Here is a 23,314-nt window from a genome sequence, read left to right as displayed (position 1 = left end):
AAGGTGCAGATGTACCGGGGCGGTCGAAGTCTCCCTCGGTGCCGGTCTCCTCAGGGATCGCCTCAGAAGGGTCCAATCGTGCAGGCTCCCGAGTGCTGCTCACCGTGCTGTGGAAAAAGAGAAAAAAAAACAATTAAAATAGTGACATGGTATGGCCCTGGCTGAAAAAAAAAAGTTACATCTAAACATTTTTTTGTCACATGTGGTGTGTAATATTTACCTTCTGGTGAGCATTGTCTCCCGGAGGAACGACAGGGCTCGTGCGTACTTGTACTTGCTCCTGCGTCCTCCAGATCCACTCGGGGCCCGCATCTCTTTATTGAACTCCTTCTTGAAACGATCCCTCACAGACCGCCACCGCTTCACAATTCTCTCCCCTGAAACGAGAAAGGACAAAGTGGTTAGTATACAACATCAGTGTTTCCCAAACTCCAGTCCTCATGGTCCCCAGGGGTCATGTTTTCAGGATTTCCAAAGTAAATAGAAATCCTGAACACATGATCCGTGGGGACCACGAGGACTGGAGTTCGGGAAACACTGGTTTAAATCAAGCAACCGGTACTGTATATACTTACGCTCTTTAATCTGGGCCCGAGCTTCGAGGTCCTCCCAGCGGTCCACAAGGAGCGAACAGATTTCCTCCCAGAGTCGTCGGGTAACGATCAGGTCAGCGTGGCGTCGGTCAGCCATATTCCAGAGCGGCTCCCTTTCTCTGACGAGATCGATGAGGCGGTCCACATCAATCCCTCCATCCTCACCGTCAGAGTCGGGAGCACGCTGTGAAGGCTGTTAAAGAAAAAGACAAAAATAACATAATTAGCCTCCACAAAAGAAATGAAATAAAAAGTGCAAAAAAAACAAAGCAAAAATATTTATACTTACACGCTGGTGACCGCCGCGTTGCTGTCGCCGACGACCCTGGGAGGCACTGCGAGGACCTCTTGGCCGAGCACCAGATTGGGAAGACTAGAGAAGAAAACAAAAAAATGTTATGTCTTTGGATGTAGGCATTTGTTTGCTGTGTGTGGTCTGCAGAACATTGTTTTCTATGTGTTGTGTGTAGTGTGATGTTGTGTTTCTGCGTTTGATGCAAAAAACTTACCAATTGTGAGCCCACTCCAAGTGTCTGTCCAACCCTTCCTTCTTCTTCTGGGAGCTCCTCTTCATCTTGTGATTCCTGTTTTGAAATAAAAGGCAATGAATACACATATATTACAGAGATGATGGATTTTGGAAATAAAAACTTACCGTCAAACGCTGACGATGCGAGGGAGGGCTCCCAGAAGATGTGCTGTCTTCCTCATGGCCAGACTCCATGGCTGTGGGTGGTGTTTCTGCTGCTGCCATTGCTGCTGCTGCTGCATCTATTGGGCGGCTGTTGAATAAAGAGAAACAAAGGGCCAATGAATATCTTGATATTCCATAGCCCTAGTTTGGAGGAATGGGGGATTTGATAATTACCATCTCTCATCTGCTGCTGGACTCCCCTCCCGTTGTTCAGCATGCTGCTCCATTTGGGGTGGTGCTGATGGTGCTGCTGCTGCAGATGTCTGCTGCCTTCTCCTGCTCCTGGTTCTTGGCTTGGGTGGCATGTTGGGTGTGGCTGAGGGTCCCATTGTCTTGCTTTTATATATGTCCTGTGGGCAGAGCTACTGAGCATGCTCAGACCAAAGAAACCGGATCCGGCCGCCGGATCCGGCTGTCGCCGGATCCGGCGCATTGCGGCGCTCATAGGCTTTCATTGTATGAAAAAGCCGGACACGCCGGATCCGGCGTGTCCGGCTTTTTCGACGGATACAAAAAACGTTACAGTCACCGTTTTTTCCAGACGCCGGATCGCGTCACATTGCCGGATCCAGCGAAAATCGGATGAAACGCATGGCCATCCGGCTCGATCCGGCTCTAATGCAAGTCAATGGGGGGGAAACCGGATCCGGCATTGCATTTCGACGGATCCGGTTTTAGTCAAAAGCGCCGGATCGCGCCTGAAGCAGAAAACCTGATGTGTGAAAGAGGCCTTAGACGAGGCTATGTGACACTTCCCAGTCTGTTATAGTTAAACATGTTTTCATCTGTCCTGGCCCTACATCTAGCATTTTATGAGTATAACCGTTTGTTTTTAATCTTTGCTTTGAGCTAAAGGTAACTTCACCAACAAATAATCTTCATCCGTTGCATCTTCTATACCAGCGGTACATGCCGGCTGTGGTGTATGCTGCGCTCCCACTGATAATGACAACAAAGGCACAGTTGTAACCATTGTAACAAACTGTAGAATATCAAGTGACCCAATTATCAAACGAAAACATTTTGTTACTATTCAGTTTAACCAAGTAACTGTCTTTTATGCTGCAGAGACATTTCTTCCGGAATTTGGGAACCATATTGACATACGCTTTTCTGGGTACGGCCATCTCTTGCATAGTTATTGGGTAAGTGCGGTTAATAAAACCCTTTTTCTATTAAAGCTGCTGTTTCTGCTAGTTACAGGCTATGTACACCTTTTCATATTTTGTTCTGTTGTTCACTTGTTTCCTAAATGTGCAGAACAGTGACTCAGCAATTAGCGCTGCTGTTGTTCAGATCCGATAAAGGACCACATCTGCAAGGAGTTTGTATGTTCTCCCCGTGTTTCCTCCGGGTACTCCGGTTTCCTCCCACACTCCAAAGACATACTGATAGGGAATTTAGATTGTGATCCCTGATGGGGACAGCAATGATGATGGCTGTAAAGTGCGGTGTTATCAATGGGGCTATATAAGGGAGTAAAATCAAACATGAAGTTAAAAGGAACATTTCCACAAATTATATTGATGTGTGTATATATTAGCTTTCAGTCATGCAGGTGTGTGAGAGCGGCTCTGTTCACGATGAGCGGAGGCTGTAAGCTCGCCCTAAAACTTTAAGTGACAGCTCACCCTACAGAGCATTTGTGCAGCGCAAGCTGTCAAGCAAAGTGCCATGGTGTTCTTACAGCCGGTGCGTACTATATACTTACCTGTGACTGAAAGCCAGCATTTCTAGAGAGGAATTACCGTAACTTTATTTTCTTCCGATAGCCCTGCTTTCAGTAAAGTACATGTACAGATTTGTAATGCTATTAACCTGCAAATTAACCCTATATCTGCAGGTTGAGCATTTGGGGAAATGACAGTTTCCCTTTAGGCTAAGTTCACACTGAGCGTTTTTGCTGCGTTTTTTTTTAATGCAAATTTCAGCTGCGTTTTACAGTACCAGCAAAGCCTATGAGATTTCAGAAATTTCATGCACACAGTTTTTTTTTTTGTCATCAGTATTTTGTGCTTTGCATGGTTTTTTGGACAGAGCATTTCACGTCTTTCAGCCTTTTTTTCAGCATTTTTTGCCTGACTGGCGGTATTGATATTACATCCCGTCAGAAGCAGTGTTTGTCGCACTGTCGTGCATATGACAGCCTGACAAACACCCGGTGTTCGGGGGTAGGGGGGTGAACCCGAACAGTAACACAGACTTCCTGGTGAAGTACGTGTTCAGTGGCATGACGGACGCCGAACTTTACTATTCAGGTTCGCGCATCTCTAATTATTACTGACTATTTACTCATTGCAGCTTATCTGTTCATTGTTTTTTAATTTTAGGTTGTGTTTGTCTGTTAGTAGCAGCAGTGTGAATGTGCATCCTGCATATTACACTTACACCAACAGGTGTTCGGGCCCATGATTTCGGTTTTACATTTTTGATGTTGTAGCGTGTCTGTAAGTCCTTCGTCTAGCTTAGTGCGCTTGTGAAACTGATCTATAAGGGCTCTTGCTCAGTTCTGACAGCTTTCAGCATCCCATTACCCTTTGCATCTTTAAGTTATACATAGCGGCAGTAAGAGGTGGGGTTGTTCACTGATCTGCTGTGGAGAGAGGAGAAAGAATCTACAGTCTGGGAGGGCAGATAAAACAGGCTGTGTATAAGGGGAAATGCACATGGTTAGGAAAAAAAGGACAGTACCAGAGCTGTGCTGATATGTGAACTAATGAAGCCATTAGTTCTATGGGCATACGCAGACCTCACATCCAGCCTGTATTACCAGGAGAGACACTCCAATGAAAGAATAATTTGAAACTTGAATCCGGCTGCAAACTGCATAACATGCTGTCGGAAAACGAATGAAGATTGCTGATGGAAACTTAAAACAATTTCACTAATGAAAGATAACCGCTAATATTCTAAAATGGTTTTTCAAAGCAGTCTATAGACTTTAATTCAGGGAATTGAAATTGCGTGCTTTGTACATATTACCTGAAGCTAGTATCTGTCATTTTGCAACATGTAAGGTATCAAGTTTCTGACAGATTGTGTGATTTAGATATGTTGCTTGTTTTCTTCATGTTCTTTTTGTGCATATTCAGCCTTGTAGCACATGATCTGTTACAAGTAGAACAATGTATTTATAAACTATTCCCCTGGTTTTCCTCTCTGATATCACATGCAGTTCTCACGTAATTGTAGCCTAAGGCTGTATTGTCTATTGGGTAATGCTTCAGATGCCGGTTATCTGAATATAGAAATGTTGTCACCTGCTTCCAGTAGGACTGCAGCTTTACTATTCATGGAGAATCCCAGAGAAACTTCTAAGGGTATGTGCACACAATCAGGAATGGCTTATTTGCTCAGGATTTGACGCACGTGAAATCTGCACTAAATCTGCATCTGAGGTCACTGGCAGGTCACCTGCGTTTTTGATGCGTTTTTTACATGCATTTTTATTGCATTTTTTCATTGCATCCGTTTTGTTTGTCACTTGAAATAAACCTAAGGCTGTGTGCACACGTTGCGGATTCTGCTGCAGATTTTTCCGCGCAGATTTCGCAAAATCCTCAGGTCAAAAGTCCTGTGTTTTATCTGCGGATTAACCTGCGGTTTTCCCCTGCGGTTTGACACCTGTACAATGGAGCAGGCGTAAAACATGGATATGAAACCGCGGAAAAATCCACAGCATGTGCACTGTGGTTTTCAATTTCTATAGAAAATAAAGGTACTGTACACCGCAACAGAATCTGCTGCGGATCCGCAGGGCCAAATACGCTGCGGATCCGCAGGGCCAAATACACTGCGGATCCGCAGCAGAATCCGCAACGTGTGCACACAGCCTAATTGAAAGTTGGCTTGTGGCAAGGAAAAAAGTGATTTCCTGTTTGCAGATATATTGGGTTATGTTCCCACGGTCAGTAAACGCTGCAGGTTGGACGCTGTGTACATCCACAGCGTCCAGATGTTACAGCATAATGGATGGGATTTCAAGAAATCCCATGTCTACCATGCGTGCACCGATGCCCGCGGCTCACCCGCAGAGACGGACATGCAGCGCATATTTCCAGACCGCAGCATGTCAATATATGTAGCGTTATGTTACGTAATGTTATGTTACGTAAATTACCCATATACTTTCATTAGAGCGGTAAAACCACATTATCTTTCTAGTCACATGCGAATTAGTGCGAGAACGCAGCTTACTACACATGTGTACTAATTTAAATAATGGTGACTCTTGTGACACAGCTGGAAGTACATAAATAATAATTAAAAATAACATATCTTGGGGTCCCACTGCATTTGTTAACCAGCCAGAGTAAAGCAGACTACTGGGACTGGTATTTCAGGCTGGTAAGGATCCAATATCCATGAACCTTATCAGCCTGATAATACCAGACTGCAGCAGTCTGCTTACCTTGGAAGGTTAGCAAAAATAGTGGGATCCCCTCCAAAGAAAAATAGTGTGGAGTCCCCCTATTTTTGTTAACCAGACAAGGAAAACGCAGACAGCTGCGGCCTGGCATTCTCAGGCTGGCGAAGCCCATAGATTTTGGCCCTCACCAGCCTAAAAAGAGCCGCCCATAGCCGACCCACATGTAAGGAGGATTGCGGATATGTCAGGAGGAATTTTGGTCCACTCCTCTTTGCAGATCATATCTAAATTCTTATGATTTTGAGGCTGTTGCTTGGCAACTCAGAGCTTCAACTCCCTCCGTAAGGGATTAAGGTTGTTAGAGACGGCGGAACGCACTAAATAATAAATAATAATAAGTGCATTCGCAGCCCGGGGTCCACCGTGCAGAAGGTGTTACACTGCTGCTACGTAATGGCAGACGCACTATATGGCGGTATAACGCACGCGGATTGAACGTCACCCGGAGTGCGCTGGGTGGTCTCTGTTCCTTCACAGAGATGCCGAGGCGTTAAATACAAGGACTGAGCCTGTTGACATCACAGGACTTAGTGGAATGCACACACGGTATATGGTCACAGGACTTGGCCCAAGATACAGAGTCCACGTCCGTCTAGACCTACCGTGCAAGCGACGTCGCAACCGCCGACGCCAAGAAGAGCTGCTGATTGCAGCGCGGCAACAGACACTGCCGCTATACGACAGTGCCCGGTAGTAGGCGCACTGTCGGATGCTAGCACTGTGGAGGATGCGTATTGTGGCCTGTAGCTTGCCACTGACTGGCGCTGACTCTGTCACTAGTTCCCTATGCACACTCGTAATATCAGAAGGAGGGAATCTTAATGAGTCATTTGCAAGTCCATCCATCCATCATTATTCACACAGTTAGCAACTAGAGTCTATACTATCGCATGCTGTTGGGCGAAGGCCGAGGACATAAAATTCCCTTCTGCCCCAGAGTCCACCGTGACCTCTACCTCCCAGGAGGAAGCACCGCTATCTAACGTCCCTTGGAATGCCGGTTTGGGGGAGAAGGTCTCCATAGCAAATAGACCCCCACCAATTACCACTGGACGCGATCGTTTTTTCGACCGCTGCGGACACCTGTTAGCCAGGTGGCCAGACTGTCGACACTGGTAACAATGTGTGGAGCTTTGTGCCGGGCGCGGCTTGGGACTGGTGCGGGACACCTCCAAGGGCTCTGGAGGTAAACTCTCCAGCTCAGGTGGTTCAAGAGGTTCAAAGAGGTTGGGATCCAAGCTAACCTTCCGTCTGGATTGAACACGCTCCAGCCCGCGCTCTGAAAAACGGAGATCAATGCGGGTGGAAATGGCAATCAGCTCTTCCAGACTTACGGGAACCTCCCTGGTGGATAGAACATCCTTAACATGCTCTGCCAAACCTCTCCAGAACACAGGGATGAGGGTTTTATCGGGCCACTCCTGCTCAGAAGCCAGTGTCTGGAAACGGACGGAGTACTGACTGACTGACAGGGATCCCTGTGTTAATACAAGTAACTGGAGAGAGGTGTCGTGAGTGACACGGTGCCCCAAAAAGACCTGCTTAAGTGACCTAAGAAACTGAGCAGCGCTCAGAACCATGGGGTCACCACGCTCCCACAGTGGCGTGGCCCATTCTAACGCCCTGCCCGACAGGAGGGAGACGATAAACCCCACCTTAGCACGCTCTGTAGGGAATCGCGCGGCCAGTAATTCGAGCTGAATAGAACACTGGCTCACAAAACCCCTCCAGGTGGCGCTGTCCCCAGAAAATTTATCGGGCAACGGGAGGCGGGATATTGTCGGTGCAGGCGTGGATGTGGACCCACACGAGACAACCTCTGCGACTGCCTGAGCGCGACTGCCTGGGCAGCAGCTGCTGTAGCATTCGCAGCTGAGGTGGAACTCTCGAGGGCCGCCAACTTGCCCTCCAGCTGCTGAATGTACTGCCATAGGTGCTGCTGGTCCGCCATTACTATCCAGTCCCTGGCGCTAGTATAATGTTAGGGATGGCGGAACGCACTAAATAATAAATAATAAGTGCGTTCGCTGCCCGGGGTCCACCGTGCAGAAGGTGTTTCACTGCTGCTACGTGATGGCAGACGCACTATATGGCGGTATAACGCACGCGGGTTGAACGTCACCCAGAGTGTGCTGGGCGGTCTCTGTTCCTTCACAGAGATGCCGAGGCGTTAAATACAAGGACTGAGCCTGTTGACGTCACAGGACTCAGTGGAATGCACGCATGGTATATGGTCACAGGACTTGGCCCAAGATACAGAGTCCACGTCCGTCTAGACCTACCGTGCATCTGGCGTCGCAACGCGGATGCCAAGAAGAGCTGTTGACTGCAGCGCGGCGACAGACACTGCCGCTATACAACAATGCCCGGTAGCAGGCGCACTGTCGGACGCTAGCACTGTGGAGGATGCGTATTGTGGCCTGTAGCTTGCCACTGACTGGTGTTGACTCTATCACTAGTTCTCTATGCACACTCATAATATCAGAGGGAGGGGGATCTTAATGAGTCATTTGCAAGTCCATGCATCCATCATCATTCACACAGTTAGCAACTAGAGTCTATACTAGCGCATTGCCGAGCGGCCATGCGAACCTTTTATAGCCAGGACCTTCCGGAAGCTTCCAGATACCTGAGATGGACCAATCAAATCTGGAGAAGGACCTGTGCATGTGACTCCCAATCTCCAATGGAAGATCGTCTCGTGAGCAAGCTCAGTGGAGCGACGGAAGGACTTAGCCTCTGGAGCGGTTTGCTGCTGAGCAGCCTGCATTGCTATTGCTGACCCAAAGGTGGCAGCAACAGCCAGACCCACAGAGCTGTTCTGGGCAGAGCGTCGGGAACGACGGAGCTGCTGAGCAAGCTCCTCTGCGGTCGATGGAGAATGGGAGACTGCAGAATGTGAGGCTCTGGATTCCTGTTGTGCCGCAGCAGGAACCCGACGCCTAACAAAGGTCTGGAGACTGGTTTGACCACTCCATGACCTTAATGTGCTTCTTTTTGTGGCATTCTTTTGTTGCCTTGGCTGTATGTTTTGGTTCGTTGTCTTGTTGGAAGACCCAGCCATGACCCCTTTTGTAATGTCCTGGCGGAGGGAAGGAGGTTGTCACTCAGGATTTTACAGTACATGGCTCCATCCATTCTCCCATTGATGCGGTGAAGTAGCCCTGTGCCTTTAGCAGAGAAGCATCCACAAAGCATAATGTTTCTACCTCCATGCTTGACAGTGGGGATGGTGTTCTTTGGGTCATAGGCAGCATTTCTTTTCCTCCAAACACGGCGAGTTGAGTTAATGCCAAAGAGATCAATTTTTGTCTCATCTTACCACAGCACCTTCTCCCAATCACTCACAGAATCATCCACATGTTCATTGGCAAACTCCACACAGGCCTGTACATGTGCCTTCTTGAGCAGGGGGGGATCTGGCGGGCACTGCAGGATTGTAAACCTTTACAGTATAATGTGTTACCAATGGTTTTCTTGGTGACTTTGGTCCCAGCTGCCTTGAGATCATTAAGAAGTTCCAACCGTGTAGTTTTAGGCTGATCTCTCACCTTCCTCATGATCAAGGATACCCCACGAGGTGAGATTTTGCATGGTGCCCCAGATCGATGTCGATTGACAGTCATTTTGTATCTCTTCCATTTTCTTACTATTGCACAAACAATTGTCTCCTTCTCACCCAGCGTCTTACATATGGTTTTGTAGCCCATTCCAGCTTTGTGTAGGTCTGTGATCTTGTCCCTGACATCCTTATAAAGCTCTTTGGTCTTGCCCATGTTGTAGAGATTAGAGTCTGACTGATTGAGCCTGTGGACAGGAGTCTTTTATAAAGGTGACTATGTAAGACAGTTGTCTTTAATGCGGGTAACGATTTGATTAGGAGCGTCTAACTGGTCTGTAGGAGCCAGAACTCTTAATGGTTGGTAGGGGATCAAATTCTTATTTCTCACTGCAAAATGCAAATAAATGTATATAATTTATACAATGTGATTTTCTGGATTTTGTTTTTGAAATACTATCTCTCAATGTTAAAATTAACCTACCCTTAAAATTATAGACTGTTCATGTCTTTGTCAGTGGGCAAACTTACAAAATCAGCAAGGGATCAAATACTTATTTCCCCCACTGTACTTCTGACATATAGCTGCAAAGTAAGGAGTCGATACATGCTACTGCATAAAAACATGTTAAAAAAAAGTATGCTGCACAGTGTACAGGAATTACTCGGGAGAATGCAATATGCTAGGTTTTCCTATATAGTAAAAATGTACTGGATACCGCGATATGCCGGCCCGGCACAGGCTAAAAGGACACGTCCGGTAACTTGCCCTATGGCTACTTCTTGTGTATGTGCAGAGAATATAGGCCAGATGTATTCACATACCAATATGTACAGTGAGCCTTAGCATGCCGGTATCCAGCACGTACACCACCTTCTTTGGCTCAGTTATCCTCTGATGTTTTCCCTTTAATGTGTATTTCATTTGCATTTATTACATAAGGAATTATCGTTACAAGGTGAAAAACTTATTTCACACAACTTGAGTCTTTGAAGTCCCGGCTGTCCGCGCTTGTTCGGAGTTTTGCTACCGCATAAGTATTCTGCGACTCGGAATATGTTTTTTGGGTCATATGAAAGGATTACCATAAACTCGATAAGACTGGTTCCGAGGAGTACGTTACAGACTAGCAGTTTTATTGGCCTCGCTGTATTCTGTGAATCCACACGAGTCTATTAAAATATGCAAACTACAAAAGACAAATCCATTTATCCAAATGTAGACATTAAACACCTTTATTTCAATGCAAAGTCCAACGAAGATGAACATCGGCAACACCTATTTCCTAAATCAGCATGAAGTCCGCTCTGCAGCACATTTCGCCCTCGCTGCTCAGCCGCCTTTGTGGGATCAGCTATGCCAGCCATGTCACACACATATTAGGACACGGTTTCTTTTAGCTAACCACAGTCTCGTCATTACTATTGTTTTTCCTGACTTAAGTGTGACTTGAAGCAAATCTGGTAGAATGTTGTGTCCTAATTAAGGGCGGCATATTATAGCGACAGGCCCACTATGATAATATACAAAATGGTGCAAACATACTATGCAATGTAACACTGGTGGGTGTGGACCCACTGCACCACGGACCAGACTTACCCAGGAGGGGCATAGAGAAGTGTCTACCGAGTATTCACTAGAGCCTCTGGTGGTGAGGATAGACTTTGCCGCCGGTAGTCACCAGCTACCACTTCAAGACAGTGCCTGGGACTGCAGAAGCTGACCTGAAGTTCAGAGGCGCGGGGACGCCATACAGAGGGGCGAGATGCAGGTGTAGTCAGACGGTGCATCAGAATCAGAAAACCTAGCCGGAGTCAGGAGCAGAGAGATCGGGCAGGACAGGTAAACATGCCGGGAATACTGAGGCAGGCATAAATGTGGAATAACTGGGTAGGAACCAACATTCGGCAAGGGAGTAGAAAGCGTGGCTGCCTAATAAAAGCCCTGCTAACATGGGATAGGCTGGGGAACCTCTGTAGGACACGGCAGGGTTAAACTCCTGCAGAGACCGGCCATGCCCCCCTAAGGCTAGGTGGATGCAACATGCAGCAGCAATGCTGAGGAATGCAGGAGGAAACAAACACAGCGGAATGGTTTGCCACGAAGAGAAAGGGTGCAGTGAGCGGGATGACGCAGAGGAAACATGCAATTTAGTAAATACCAACTAAACCTAATGTAGCCAGCTTCTAGATATGGCTCTATTCACACCGCCTGACTGAAAATGACCAGAGGATGCTTTGAAATGCATGCGTGACACACTTTATTTTGGTTGCAGACGTAGACCTGCAACAGCCATTTCGCGAGAGTGCACACGTCTACCGGCTCACACATCATAAAAGGAAGGGAAGCACTAGGCATTATGGGTGAGACGGAAGAAACCCTGTGACTGAAATAAATTGCCTTTTATTGAAATTGCCGGTGGTCAGTGCCGCTTCCTCGGGAACCCATGATTTAATATCTCTTAAGCTAAGCACCGCAAGATTAGGCGATTTATTCTTTCCAGATGATTTCTTTGACCCCATCTCTCTCTTGAATTGGGTGTGATACTAGTGTCATCGTTTTTTTTTTTGTCTTTTTCCTGCTTATTCATTTTAAGCAAACATATCCCTTATTGTACACTTTCACTCGGCACCAGTCTTTCCCATGCTCTGAGATCCCACTTTCCTAAACTCCAACACTTAATGAGCATTTGGTTGCCAGAGTAAATAGTTTGGGGCAAAGTGTAACTTTCCAATGGAAGAGCTTCCCCTTATTCACACGCAATATTGTTCCAATCACAAGACCTGAACCGTCGATTCACAGCCAATCCCTCTTAAGGGAAATCTGTCACTATCTGAGAGTAACATCATGTAGGGGAAGAGACTCTGATTCAAGCGATATGTTACTTACTGGACTGCTTTCTGTAGTTTTTTTTTTAAAATCACAGCTTTCTTTGCTGCAGATCTAGCAGTTCTCTGAATGCTGAGCTCTGTATAACCCAGTCCATGCTTCTAATTGGCAGATTTCTGTATAGAATCATAGAATCATAGAGTTAGAAGGGACCTCCTGGGCCATCTGGTCCAACCCCCTGCTCAAAGCAGGATTCGCTAAATCATCCCAGTCAGATGTCTGTCCAGCCTCTGTTTGAAGACTTCCATTGAAGGAGAACTCACCACTTCTCGTGGCAGCTTGTTCCACTCATTGATCACTCTAACTGTCAAAAAGTTTTTTCTAATATCTAATCTGTGTCTCCTCCCATTCAGTTTCATCCCATTGCTTCTAGTCTTTCCTTGTGCAAATGAGAATAAAGTTGATCCTTCTACAATGTGACAGCCCTTTAGATATTTGTAGACAGCTTTTAAGTCTCCTCTCAGTCTTCTCTTTTGCAAACTAAACAATCCCAAATCCTGCAACCTATCCTCATAAGACAGGGTTTGCAGACCGGTCACCATTCTGGTCGCTCTTTTCTGAACTTGCTCCAGTATTTTGATGTCTTTCTTAGAATGTGGTGCCCAAAACTGGACACAATATTCCAGATGAGGTCTGACCAAAGAGGAGTAGAGGGAAATAATGACTTCACGTGATCTAGACTGTATGCTTCTGTTGATACATCCTAGAATTGCATTTGCCTTTTTTGCTGCTGCATCACACTGTTGACTCATATTCAGTCTGTGATCTATTAGTATACCCAAGTCTTTTTCACATGTGCTGTTGCTTAGCCCTATTCCTCCCATTCTGTATATGCTTTTTTCATTTTTATTGCCCAGATGTAGTACTTTGCATTTTTCCCTGTTAAAAACCATTCTGTTAGTTGCTGCCCACTTCTCCAGTTTATTTATATCTTTTTGAATCCTCTCTCTCTTCTCTAGTATTAGCTATCCCTCCTAGCTTTGTGTCATCAGCAAATTTAATCAGTTTACCCTCAATTCCTTCATCTAAATCATTGATAAAGATGTTGAACAATACAGGGCCCAGGACAGAGCCCTGTGGTACCCCACTTGAGCCATTCTTCCAACTGGATGTGCAGCCATTTACGACCACTCTTTGGGTCCGATCACTAAGCCAGTTATGAATCCACCTAACAGTTGCCTTGTCCATTCCATACTTAGTCATTTTTTCAATAAGGATTGTATGAGATACTTTGTCAAATGCTTTGCTGAAGTCAAGATATACTATATCTACAGCATTTCCTTGATCCACCCAATCAGTGATTCCATCATAGAAGGAAATTAAGTTAGTCTGACATGACTTATTAGTTACAAACCCATGCTGACTCTGTTTAATCACTTCATTCTTATCCAGGTACTGACATACATGTTGTTTAATAATTTGTTCAAAGATCTTTCCTGGTATAGAAGTCAGACTCACCGGCCTATAGTTGCCTGGGTCCACCTTCTTCCCCTTTTTGAAGATAGGAACAACATTTGCTCTTCTCCAGTCTTCTGGGACTTCTCCTGTTCTCCAAGAATTTTCAAAGATTATGGAGAGGGGTTCAAAAATTTCTTCTGCTATCTCCTTCAGTACTCTGGGGTGTAATTCATCTGGACCTGGAGACTTGAATTCATTTAGGTCAGCTAAGTGTTTCCTCACTATCTTTCTGTTTATAGATATCCTGGATTCTTCTATTCCCTTAATAGGACAGTGAAGAACAGTTGATGCTACATTTCCTTTCTGAGGGAAAGCAGATGCAAAATAGGAATTTAAAAGTTCGGCCTTCTCAACATCCTGTCTTACCATTTCATCATTTTCATCCTGTAAAAATCCTATAGCATCTTTGACTTTTCTTTTACTTTTGACATATCCCCAAAATCCTTTATTATTGCTTTTGACATCTCTTGCAAGCCTCAATTCATTGTCAGCTTTAGATAATCTGATTTGTGCCCTGCAGGTTATGCAGACAGCATTATATTCTTCCTTAGATATGCCTCCCTCTTTCCATTTTATAAACATTTTTTTCTTCCTTTTTAGCATGTGCTTAAGTTCTGTGTTCATCCATCCTGGCTTCCTTAAATGCTTCCTATTCTTCCCTCTCTTTTCGGAATTGTTAATAATTGTGCTTTGAGAATTTCATTTTTCAAATTTCCCATCCTTCCTGGACATTTTTGTCTTTAAGGATATCCAGCCATTGGATCCCTCCAATTCTCTTTCTGAATCCCTTAAAATCTGCCTTTCTGAAATCTAGCTTAACGTCTGAGTCTTCACAGGTCTTCCTCCTCTAGTTATCCAAAATTCTAAAATAGCATGGTCGCTACCTCCTAGGGTCCCAGCCACTTTTACCTCCTCAACCATTTCCTCCCTGTTTATAAGGGTTAGATCCAAGGTAGCAGTTCCCCTTGTTTTCTCCCCTACCTTTTGGAAGATAAAGTTGTCAGCAAGAGATGATAAGAATTTCCTTGACCTGTTAGTTTTGCCTGAGAGAGATTCCTAACAAATGTCTGGATAGTTGAATTATACACTGTGCATAGGCAGAAAGTGGTAAATCAGTGATGGGGTTGGGATTTTACAGAGCTCATGAATATGGAGGACTACATGACAGCAGGTTTACTAGTCCTCTAGTGATACTCTCTTGCTAATAAATGGATAAATGATTTGATCAAAACCGCAGCAAGCAGCCCAGTAAGTTGAACAATGCTGGAATTAGGGTCTCTGGCTCTACATTATGCTGCTATTTGTTGAGGTGGGAAAAACCTGGTGAAATATTCCCTTTAATATACTACGTCCAACCTTTTACTTCTAAACAAATGTTTTATTTTTTAATGCCTATTTTAATTGTTGTAATTTCCCTTTATGTGTGCTTTTAGTGTACTCTCCGTCTTTTGCTTTGACTTTTTATTGTATTTTTATTTTGGCTAGTTTTCAGTGAGTCTGTGCACTTAATCTTCCTGTAATTCTAGTGTTTATATTGGAGCCATATTTTGTAGACCAGTAGTGCAGCCAAAAGGCTGGAAACAGTGATAAGTTTGGAGGGCCTGGTGCGGAATCCCATTGCAATCCCCCTGCCCAAGGTCACAATTCAAACAAAGTTGGTACAGGGGGACGGCATTTCTCTGTTCAACCATCAGCCTCTTCATCTGAATCTAGACCTTGCAGGTGCGATGACTTCACTAAATCCCCTTTACTGCGCAGTGCTTCAGTCCACTCTCCACAGAGCCGAGCTGCACATATGTCTCCAGGGTGAGGTAAACAGTATTTGTGGGGGGTTTTATAATTGAAGATGGGGGAACTTTGGAGCCCTCATTGTCATGAGGGTGTCACGTCCCCCTGGAGTTAAATGGTCACGTTGATTAATGAATCACAGGTCTTCTTTAGAGATGGTGTGATTTGTGTCCTATATTAAATGGATTTAGTTTCCTTTGGTGCTGAAGAGGTTAACGACCCTTTCTATGCTGGTCAGAAACATGCAGCTCCATTTCAACTGCTTCTGATCTGGTCATTACCTCTTCCTATAAAAGTCGGGCAGACCTTTTGGTCCCTGCCGGTGAAAGATTTGTCTTCCTGTGCTGTATGCTAAAGCTAAGTGGTTGGACTAGATTTGTTGCATTAGTTTTCTGTGTTTTTTCTTTAGTACGTGTGTGTTTATCTCCTGGTCCCTGTTCTCATTTAGTTTATTCCTCCTAGTCCAGATCTTTCTCCCTATTGTTAGTTACTGCTTTTGTATGATAGAGGTTTTCTGTTATCTCTGTTTTGTCTTTGGCTCTTGTTTACCTTACATTCCTGCCCCTTGCCTCACCGGGTGGGGAGGGGACAGATCTTGGTGTAACAGGAGCATAACAAGGTCGGAGAAAAGGGCCTCTCTACCTCCAAGAGTACCCCCAGGACAGCGATAGTTAGGGCCCCAGTTCCAGGGACAGTTTGATGCCCCCCTTCCTTACCAAAGACCGTCACAGCGTGACACTCATTCTGTGTAGGGGTCATGATACTGATTTGTAAATTTTATAAAGAGCAGTAAATTATATGGTGTGTTTATTAGCTGCTACAGATAAGAATGCTTGTTACTATAAGTCCTATGTGCTTTGTATCGTGTTCACAGCAGCAGCTAGTCGACATACTAAATTCTGATACAAATATAAAATAATATGTTAATATCAGTATTGAACCAAATTAAATTCAGCCCTCCACAATAGTCTCTCACATGACCCCTTAGGAAGATGAAAAAAAAGGTGTTTTTTTATCCGCTGATTGAGCTGGTCCACAAATCGTTAATGGTTGGCCATTTCTTGAGACCCATAATTTCTTCTCAGCGAGCGCTTGTTTTTATCAGTACATTTTTCCAGTAACATATGGTGTAATGTTTTTCACAATTTTTTTTTCATAACTTTTTTATTCCTCTCTAGTGGACTAATATCATTTGATCTCCCAATGTAATGCAACACTTTACTATTCAAGTAGTTGTGAAATTAGCGATCTGTCATAAAGCCCAGCTTTACAGATGTGGCGAGGGAGTCATGGCAGACCACAACAGCGATCCTGGGCCGCTCCGTATCCCTGCACACAGTATGTGATGTGCGTGTGCTACTTTACAAGGCTTGAGAAGGGTAGGATCCATATATATTATTCTGTGTGTCGTAACTGAAAATGGGTCTGTGTGTGTGTTTGATAAAGGGGCTGACATGGGTGAGGTCAGTGCTACAGTGGCTTGAAGTAGTCAGGTTCATTATGTGTTAAAAATCCATGATCTGAGGATCGTAGTTAGTGATCTTAGAACGCAGGAAATGTCGGTTTGTTCTTATTCTGTGATGTTATTTTACATCCAAAATCCCAATGGCTGTTAAGTTAGGAAAGCCAATGCGCTGCCATCTTGTGGAAGACTAAGCTAACTACACTATTGAGCAGTTTTAACAGCAAATTCAGTGTCTTGTTGCCCATTATGGGCTTATTCTTTTTTGCCTTGAATTATAGTTTAGTGAGATGTATTTGTTTTTTTTTTTTATTTGTATATTCATTGATGGATATCTCTATATTTAACTACTACATGTATGACATGGCCAGATTGTACGTGTATGAAGGGGGCCCAGCAGCTGTGCACCCTCCATATATGGCAGATGCCAGCTGTAATACATAGCTGTCATCTGGCCGTGACAGCAGTGATTGGCGCTTACCTGACATCGCTGCGGTTTCTTTCAACCACTGACAGTGGCATTTACATGGCGTGATCGCAGGGGACCGATGTGTTTTCATGGCAGCTGGGGCTAGATAATGAAATTTGTGCTAAGGAAAGCTGAATCTGTTTTTTTGGTGATGTCTGTTTCCTGAGCGGGCGGGTCCCCACAGCAACACAGACTGTGCTATATGTTATTTTCTGTTCTCCTCCTATCAACAATTTTTTATTTTATCAACAAAATTTACAAAACCAATTTTTTTTTTTTTTTTTTTTTTGAAGTGACTTTGACCTGGGCCTATATGACATAAAATACCCAAAAGGGACACCATTCTAAAAACTGCACCCCTCAAAATCACATGCATGAAGTTTATTAAACCTGCAAGTGCGTCACAGGAATGAAAGGAATATAGAATGAAAAAAGGAAAATTTAATTTTTTTTTTCCCACAAAAACATTGCTTTAGCACCACATTTTTCATTTTCACAAGGGTAGCAGGAAGAAATGTACCCCAAAAATTTGTTGTGCAATTTCTCCCGCGTACGCCGATATGGAAAACTACTGTTTGGGAGCACAGCAGGGCTCGGAGGGGATGGAAAACTATCTATAGGGAATCTGTCAGCAGGTTTTTGCTACCTCATCTGAGAGCAGCATGATGTAGAGAAAGAGACCCTGAATCCAAATATGTATCACTGTTACTGGCTGCAGCTGTTCTTGCACAGAGTTTTAGGGTACGTGCACACGCTGCGGATTGGGGTGCGGATTTGGCCGCGCGGATTTTGTAAAATCCGCAGGTAAATCTACAGGTCAAAAGACCTGCGGTTTTACCTGCGGATTATCCTGCGGTTTTGCCCTGCGGTTTTTCATCTCCACAATGGAGGAGATGGCAAACCGCAGCGGAATCCGCAGAAAGAATTGACGTGTCAATTGTTTCTCCGGTTTCAAAACCGCAGGAAAACCACGTGGAAAAATCCACACCGTCTGCACTGCGTTTTTTTATTCCCATAGGGAATAATGGTACTGTACATCGCAGCAAAAACTGCTGCGGACCCACAGCGGCCAAATCCGCTGCGGAACCGCAGCAGAATCCGCAGCGTGTGCACACAGCCTTAAGATTCAGCAATGCAGCAGAGCTGAGAAAACTTCCCCCACACCAGGCTCTGTATGTACATTGTACAAAGGAGGAGACAAAGTCAGACTTGCAAGGGCATGTCAGCTAGTCACAGCAATGATAATCACCAGGTGATAATAGCCTTCTGTGGAAATAAACAGTGCTCATTTTGACATGTGACACACAGTTGAATTTTGTGTTTTATCTCCCACCTCATGCTGTCCTCCAATTACATTGCACATACCTCAAGGAATTCGTATGGGTATTGTGAGCATCTAGGTCCCACATCACATCATTGTATCAAGAAAAGCAGGAGTAGTTGGACCACATAAGTTGTTGTTCAATTTCTCCTGAGTGTGACGATGCCCCATATGTGGGAGAAAACGATTTTTTGGCCGCACGGCCGGGTACGAAAGGGAAGAAATTTGAATTTGAAGTGACCCCAATTTGGAAACTAGACCTTGAGGAATTCATGTAGGTGTGTAGTGAGCAATTCATGGAATTGTATAACTTTGGGTTGAGTAACTTTTCATTATCTAAAGGGGTGCTAGTAGAAAAAGAACAGGACACTTTGTTGCATAATTTCTCCCATCCCTACTTTTGAGACACAGTGCAAAGCTCAGAAGGGAAGGGAAGATATTACAGTGCAGATTTTGCTGGAATGGTTTGAGGGTGCCATGTCACATTGGCAGAGCCTCTGAAGTCTCAGAATAGGTGAAACTCCCCATAAGTGACAGCACTTTACAAGCTTGTATTATAAGGGTTCCAATGGATTGTAATGAATAAGAAAATGCTCACACAAGAATTGAATTTACTTAAATTGATTTACTTAATAAATAAGATTAAATAAACAATAAAAAACTATAAATACATATGCATTAATCAGAAACAAGCATTATTCATACGTTACATTATTCAGATAGTCTCATCTCAGTGTCCTCTCTCGTCTGTCACATCTCTCCTCTCTGTGTGTGTCTTGTGCCTTCTGTGTGCTCCTTTTATATGTCTAAAGCCTTTGATGTCCCATGGTATGTGTTGGAGATACAGTATCTGTCTAACACATAGTTAACAAGATAAAATCTCTGGGAAAAAGCTGATTAGAGTACTCTCATCTTTGAAATCCGAAAGACTCCTTTGTTTAGAGATAAGTGTCAAGATTGTAGCTTGTAGCATAAACCAGTTATTTGCTCTGCTTGAACAAGTTTCAATGACCTTAAAGGCCCCGTTACATTTAGCGATGCACCAGCAATCCCGACAACGATACGACCCGGTCAGGATCGCTGGTGCATCGCTAAATGGTCTCTAGTGAGCTGCCAAGCAGGCAGATCTCACAGTTTTCAATGGTAAACTGAAAAACGCGGTGCACATGCTGCGGATTTTTTAGCGAGTTCTAATCCGCAGCATGTCAATTCTTTGTGCGGAATCCGCAGCGGTTTCACACCTTCTCCATTGTAGAGGTGTGAAACCGCAGGGCTAAACCGCAGCCTAAACCGCAGGTCTTTTTGACCTGCGTATTTTTCAAAATCCGCAGCAACAAAAATTACGTGTGCACATAGCCTTACCCTAGCTATAACTCCAACTATAACCCCAACCCTAATTGAAAAATGGGAAAAAAAATATATTTTTTAACTATTTTTACATAATTAAGGGGGTGATAAAGAGGTGTGTGCTTTACTATTTTTTTATTTTGAATACTGTTATAGGGTCTATCATAGTGATCAAAATTAACCGATAGCAGAAATCTCCTATTGTTGCCGGGTGCCGGCACATCTCGGCGGGCGCACTGCGCATGCGGCCTCCATTTTCTTCCCGGAAAAAGATGCCGGGGGACAGAACCGGGGGATGCAGGAGGGCGCAGAGACAACAGAGATTCCAGGGAGAGTCTCGAGGGGGACCTCATTTCTCTCTCCTCTGATGTGCTACTGTAGATCATATCAGAGGAGAAATTAAATGGGAAATCTGACTTTTTTTTGCGATTGCCGTTATTCCGTGAATAACAGTGATCACAACACTAGGGTTGGTAAAACCTGACTCGAATCATGTTCTCTGGGGTCTCTGCTACTCCCGGTGTATTCAGGCGTTTTGAATCTATAATCTCCAAATTTGTCCAAGCTATAGGTAAAACAAGAGCGCAATAGGGTCTTACCCGGTATATGTCATCCCCTGAGGAAGAAGTATGGACTTCGAAACGCGTTGGGAATAAAGAGATTAATTCATCTACATGATTGGAATCTGATAATTTGTCTGGCAGCGCACTTAAATCCAAAGATTTTTATTCCTAAGAATCTATAATCTCGGCATATGCCATCCAGATGGTCTAAATGCACGCAATGAGATTGTTTCTCTATTGACAGTCTGAAACATTTTATTGAATTGGTTTTTCTTTTGATGTTGAACTTTCCATCTTTAATTGGGTTGAAACCAATAATTACAAATGTTTAAGATGTATATTATTATGTGGTTTTTAGCCTTTCAGCCAATTATGTTGGTTTTAACACGTGACCTCTATGTAACAATTCTATTGGTCACATTTCTCTTTATATACACTTTTCTCTAATATGATGTAGCTTTGACAAAGACTGCCTGTGCGCGTTCGAAACTCATTGCTCCGCAATGTGGATTCATGTTTTTAATTTGCTGAAATAAATTTTGGAATGTTAGGACATGGAATTTTGTCTCTTTTCTTATTTGAAATCACAGGCTTTTAATCCTACACTGATTTTCTCCAGCTCTTACTGCTTCTGTCAGATTATTGTAAAAACCTTCAGGTAAAGGCAAAGGAATGTAAGAAGTATCCAGAGAGCCCTACAACAAACCTTCACCTCCATGACCGGCTCCTGTGGTTTTGGAGTTCAGGACATGAATTGCTTATGGTTATTTTGATCCCCACTTGTTCTTGATCAGCAATCTGCATTTAGTATTAGGCCATGCTAACAAGGCACATATGTGTTTTTTTTTGCTTTTTTTCCCCCAAGTAATCTGTGATGCAAAATCTGGAGTTTCTGTGGTGAATTTAATAGTGAATAATCACATGGATTCGCTTTATTGTAGTTCAGTGGAGTAAATTTTTTTGCCCAAGAAGTAATGAATATGCTGGATTTTAAATTCCATATTTTATCATGTCGCTGGGATATTTTCCTCTGTGTGAATGACTTACAAATGAACTTAAGGAGTAACTAAACCATAGCTATAATATTTTAATATTTTTTCATCCTCTTAATTGCAAGCAGATCGGTGTGGATTTGGGTCCCAAGACTGTGCACTCTTGTATCCAGAACTGCACACTTCACAGGGTATTTTAGAGCAATCCCTAGAGGTCTCCGGACCTGGACCCCCCACCGATTTACTTTCCGTTAACAGGATGAAAAATATAGAAAATTGTATGAAAGGTTTATTTACTCATTGAAACAGAGGGGCCAGGAACACTCAGTAATATGTTAAAAATCATACTTCTCCTGTCTTTTACCACCTTAAGGCTATGTGCACACGGTGCGGATCCTCTCGCGGATTTTTCTGCACGGATTTTACTAAATCCGCAGGTCAAATGACCTGCATTTTTCCTGCGGATTTCTTCCTTTTTTTGTGTGGTTTTACTGCCGTTTTTGTGCGGTTTTCCACTGCAGTTTTCCACCTGCGGATTTGTAGAATAGAGCAGGTGGAAAATTGCAGCAAAACCGCACAAAAGAAGTGACATGCTGCTTTTTTTTTTTTCCCGCACAAAAACTGCAAGGAAAAAACCGCAGCATGTGCACAGCGGTTTTTTTTTTTACATAGGCTATAATGGTACTGTACATCACTGCAGATCCACAGCGGCAAATCCGCTGTGGATCCGTAGTAGAAACCGCACCGTGTGCACAGACCCTTAGGCTACGTCCACACGGTCAGTCACCGGCAGCGCTTTGAGCGCAGCACGTATCTGCTCTGTCCAAAGTGCTGCTGGCTTTTGAACGCAGGTGATTCCGCATCACCGTGCAGAATCACCACATCCTATACATTGTACGGGTGATGCTTATCTTGCAGACACTGAGCGCCTCAGCAAGATAAATAGACATGCTGTGGTCTGGAAAGACGCGCCACATGTCCGGTTACGCAGGGATGACGGAGGTGTCCCTGCACGCATAGTGGATATGGGATTTCATGAAATCCCATCCACTATGCTGTAACATCTGGCTGCTGCGGTCGTACGCAGTGCCCAACCCCAGCGTTTACTGACCGTGGGAATATACCCTAATAGCTGTATTTTTGCAAAGCATTAAGCGCGTACTATAGGTCGCTTGGATTCTCATTGAAGGCTGATGTGGTTTCTTTTTTTCATTAATAATTCACAATATCTTTTATGCACCCAGAGCTGCAGTCACCGTTCTGCTCTTACCTAATGTATTATACTCCTGTTACATCCAGAGCTGCAGTCACTGTTCAGATCTTACCAAATGTATTGTACTCAAGTTACACCCAGAGCTGCAGTCACTGTTCTGCTGTTACCTAATGTATTGTACTCCGGTTACACCCAGAGCTGCTGTCACTGTTCTGCTATTATCTAATGTATTGTACTCAAGTTACACCCAGAGCTGCAGTCACTGTTCTGCTCTTACCTAATGTATTGTACGCAAGTTACACCCAGAGCTCTTACCTAATGTATTATACTCCTGTTACAGCCAGAGCTGCAGTCACTGTTCAGATCTTACCAAATGTATTGTACTCCAGTTACACCCAGAGCTGCTGTCACTGTTCTGCTGTTATCAAATGCATTGTACTCCAGTTAATCCCAGAGCTGCAGTCACTGTTCTGCTTTTACCTAATGTATTGTAGTCCAGTTACACCTAGAGCTCCAGTTACTGTTCTGCTGTTACC

At 44.1% G+C, this 23,314-nt stretch overlaps 1 protein-coding gene across 1 annotated transcript in view; it reads left to right on the top strand.

The window, feature by feature from the left end:
* Positions 1 to 23,314, top strand: part of SLC9A9 (solute carrier family 9 member A9) — a 1,175,932-nt gene that overhangs the window by 68,508 nt on the left and 1,084,110 nt on the right. Inside the window, exon 4 of the mRNA XM_073579113.1 lies at positions 2,356 to 2,432. Coding sequence (XP_073435214.1) covers positions 2,356 to 2,432 — 77 coding nt within the window. The remainder of the gene's footprint in view (positions 1 to 2,355; positions 2,433 to 23,314) is intronic.

The sequence above is a fragment of the Dendrobates tinctorius genome, unplaced genomic scaffold (assembly GCF_039654945.1).
Source record: "Dendrobates tinctorius isolate UK_male_01 unplaced genomic scaffold, ASM3965494v1 ptg000060l, whole genome shotgun sequence".
NCBI lineage: Eukaryota > Metazoa > Chordata > Amphibia > Anura > Dendrobatidae > Dendrobates > Dendrobates tinctorius.
The sequence above is the reverse complement of the archived record's forward strand: the minus strand, read 5'-3'. Positions and strand labels throughout refer to the sequence as shown.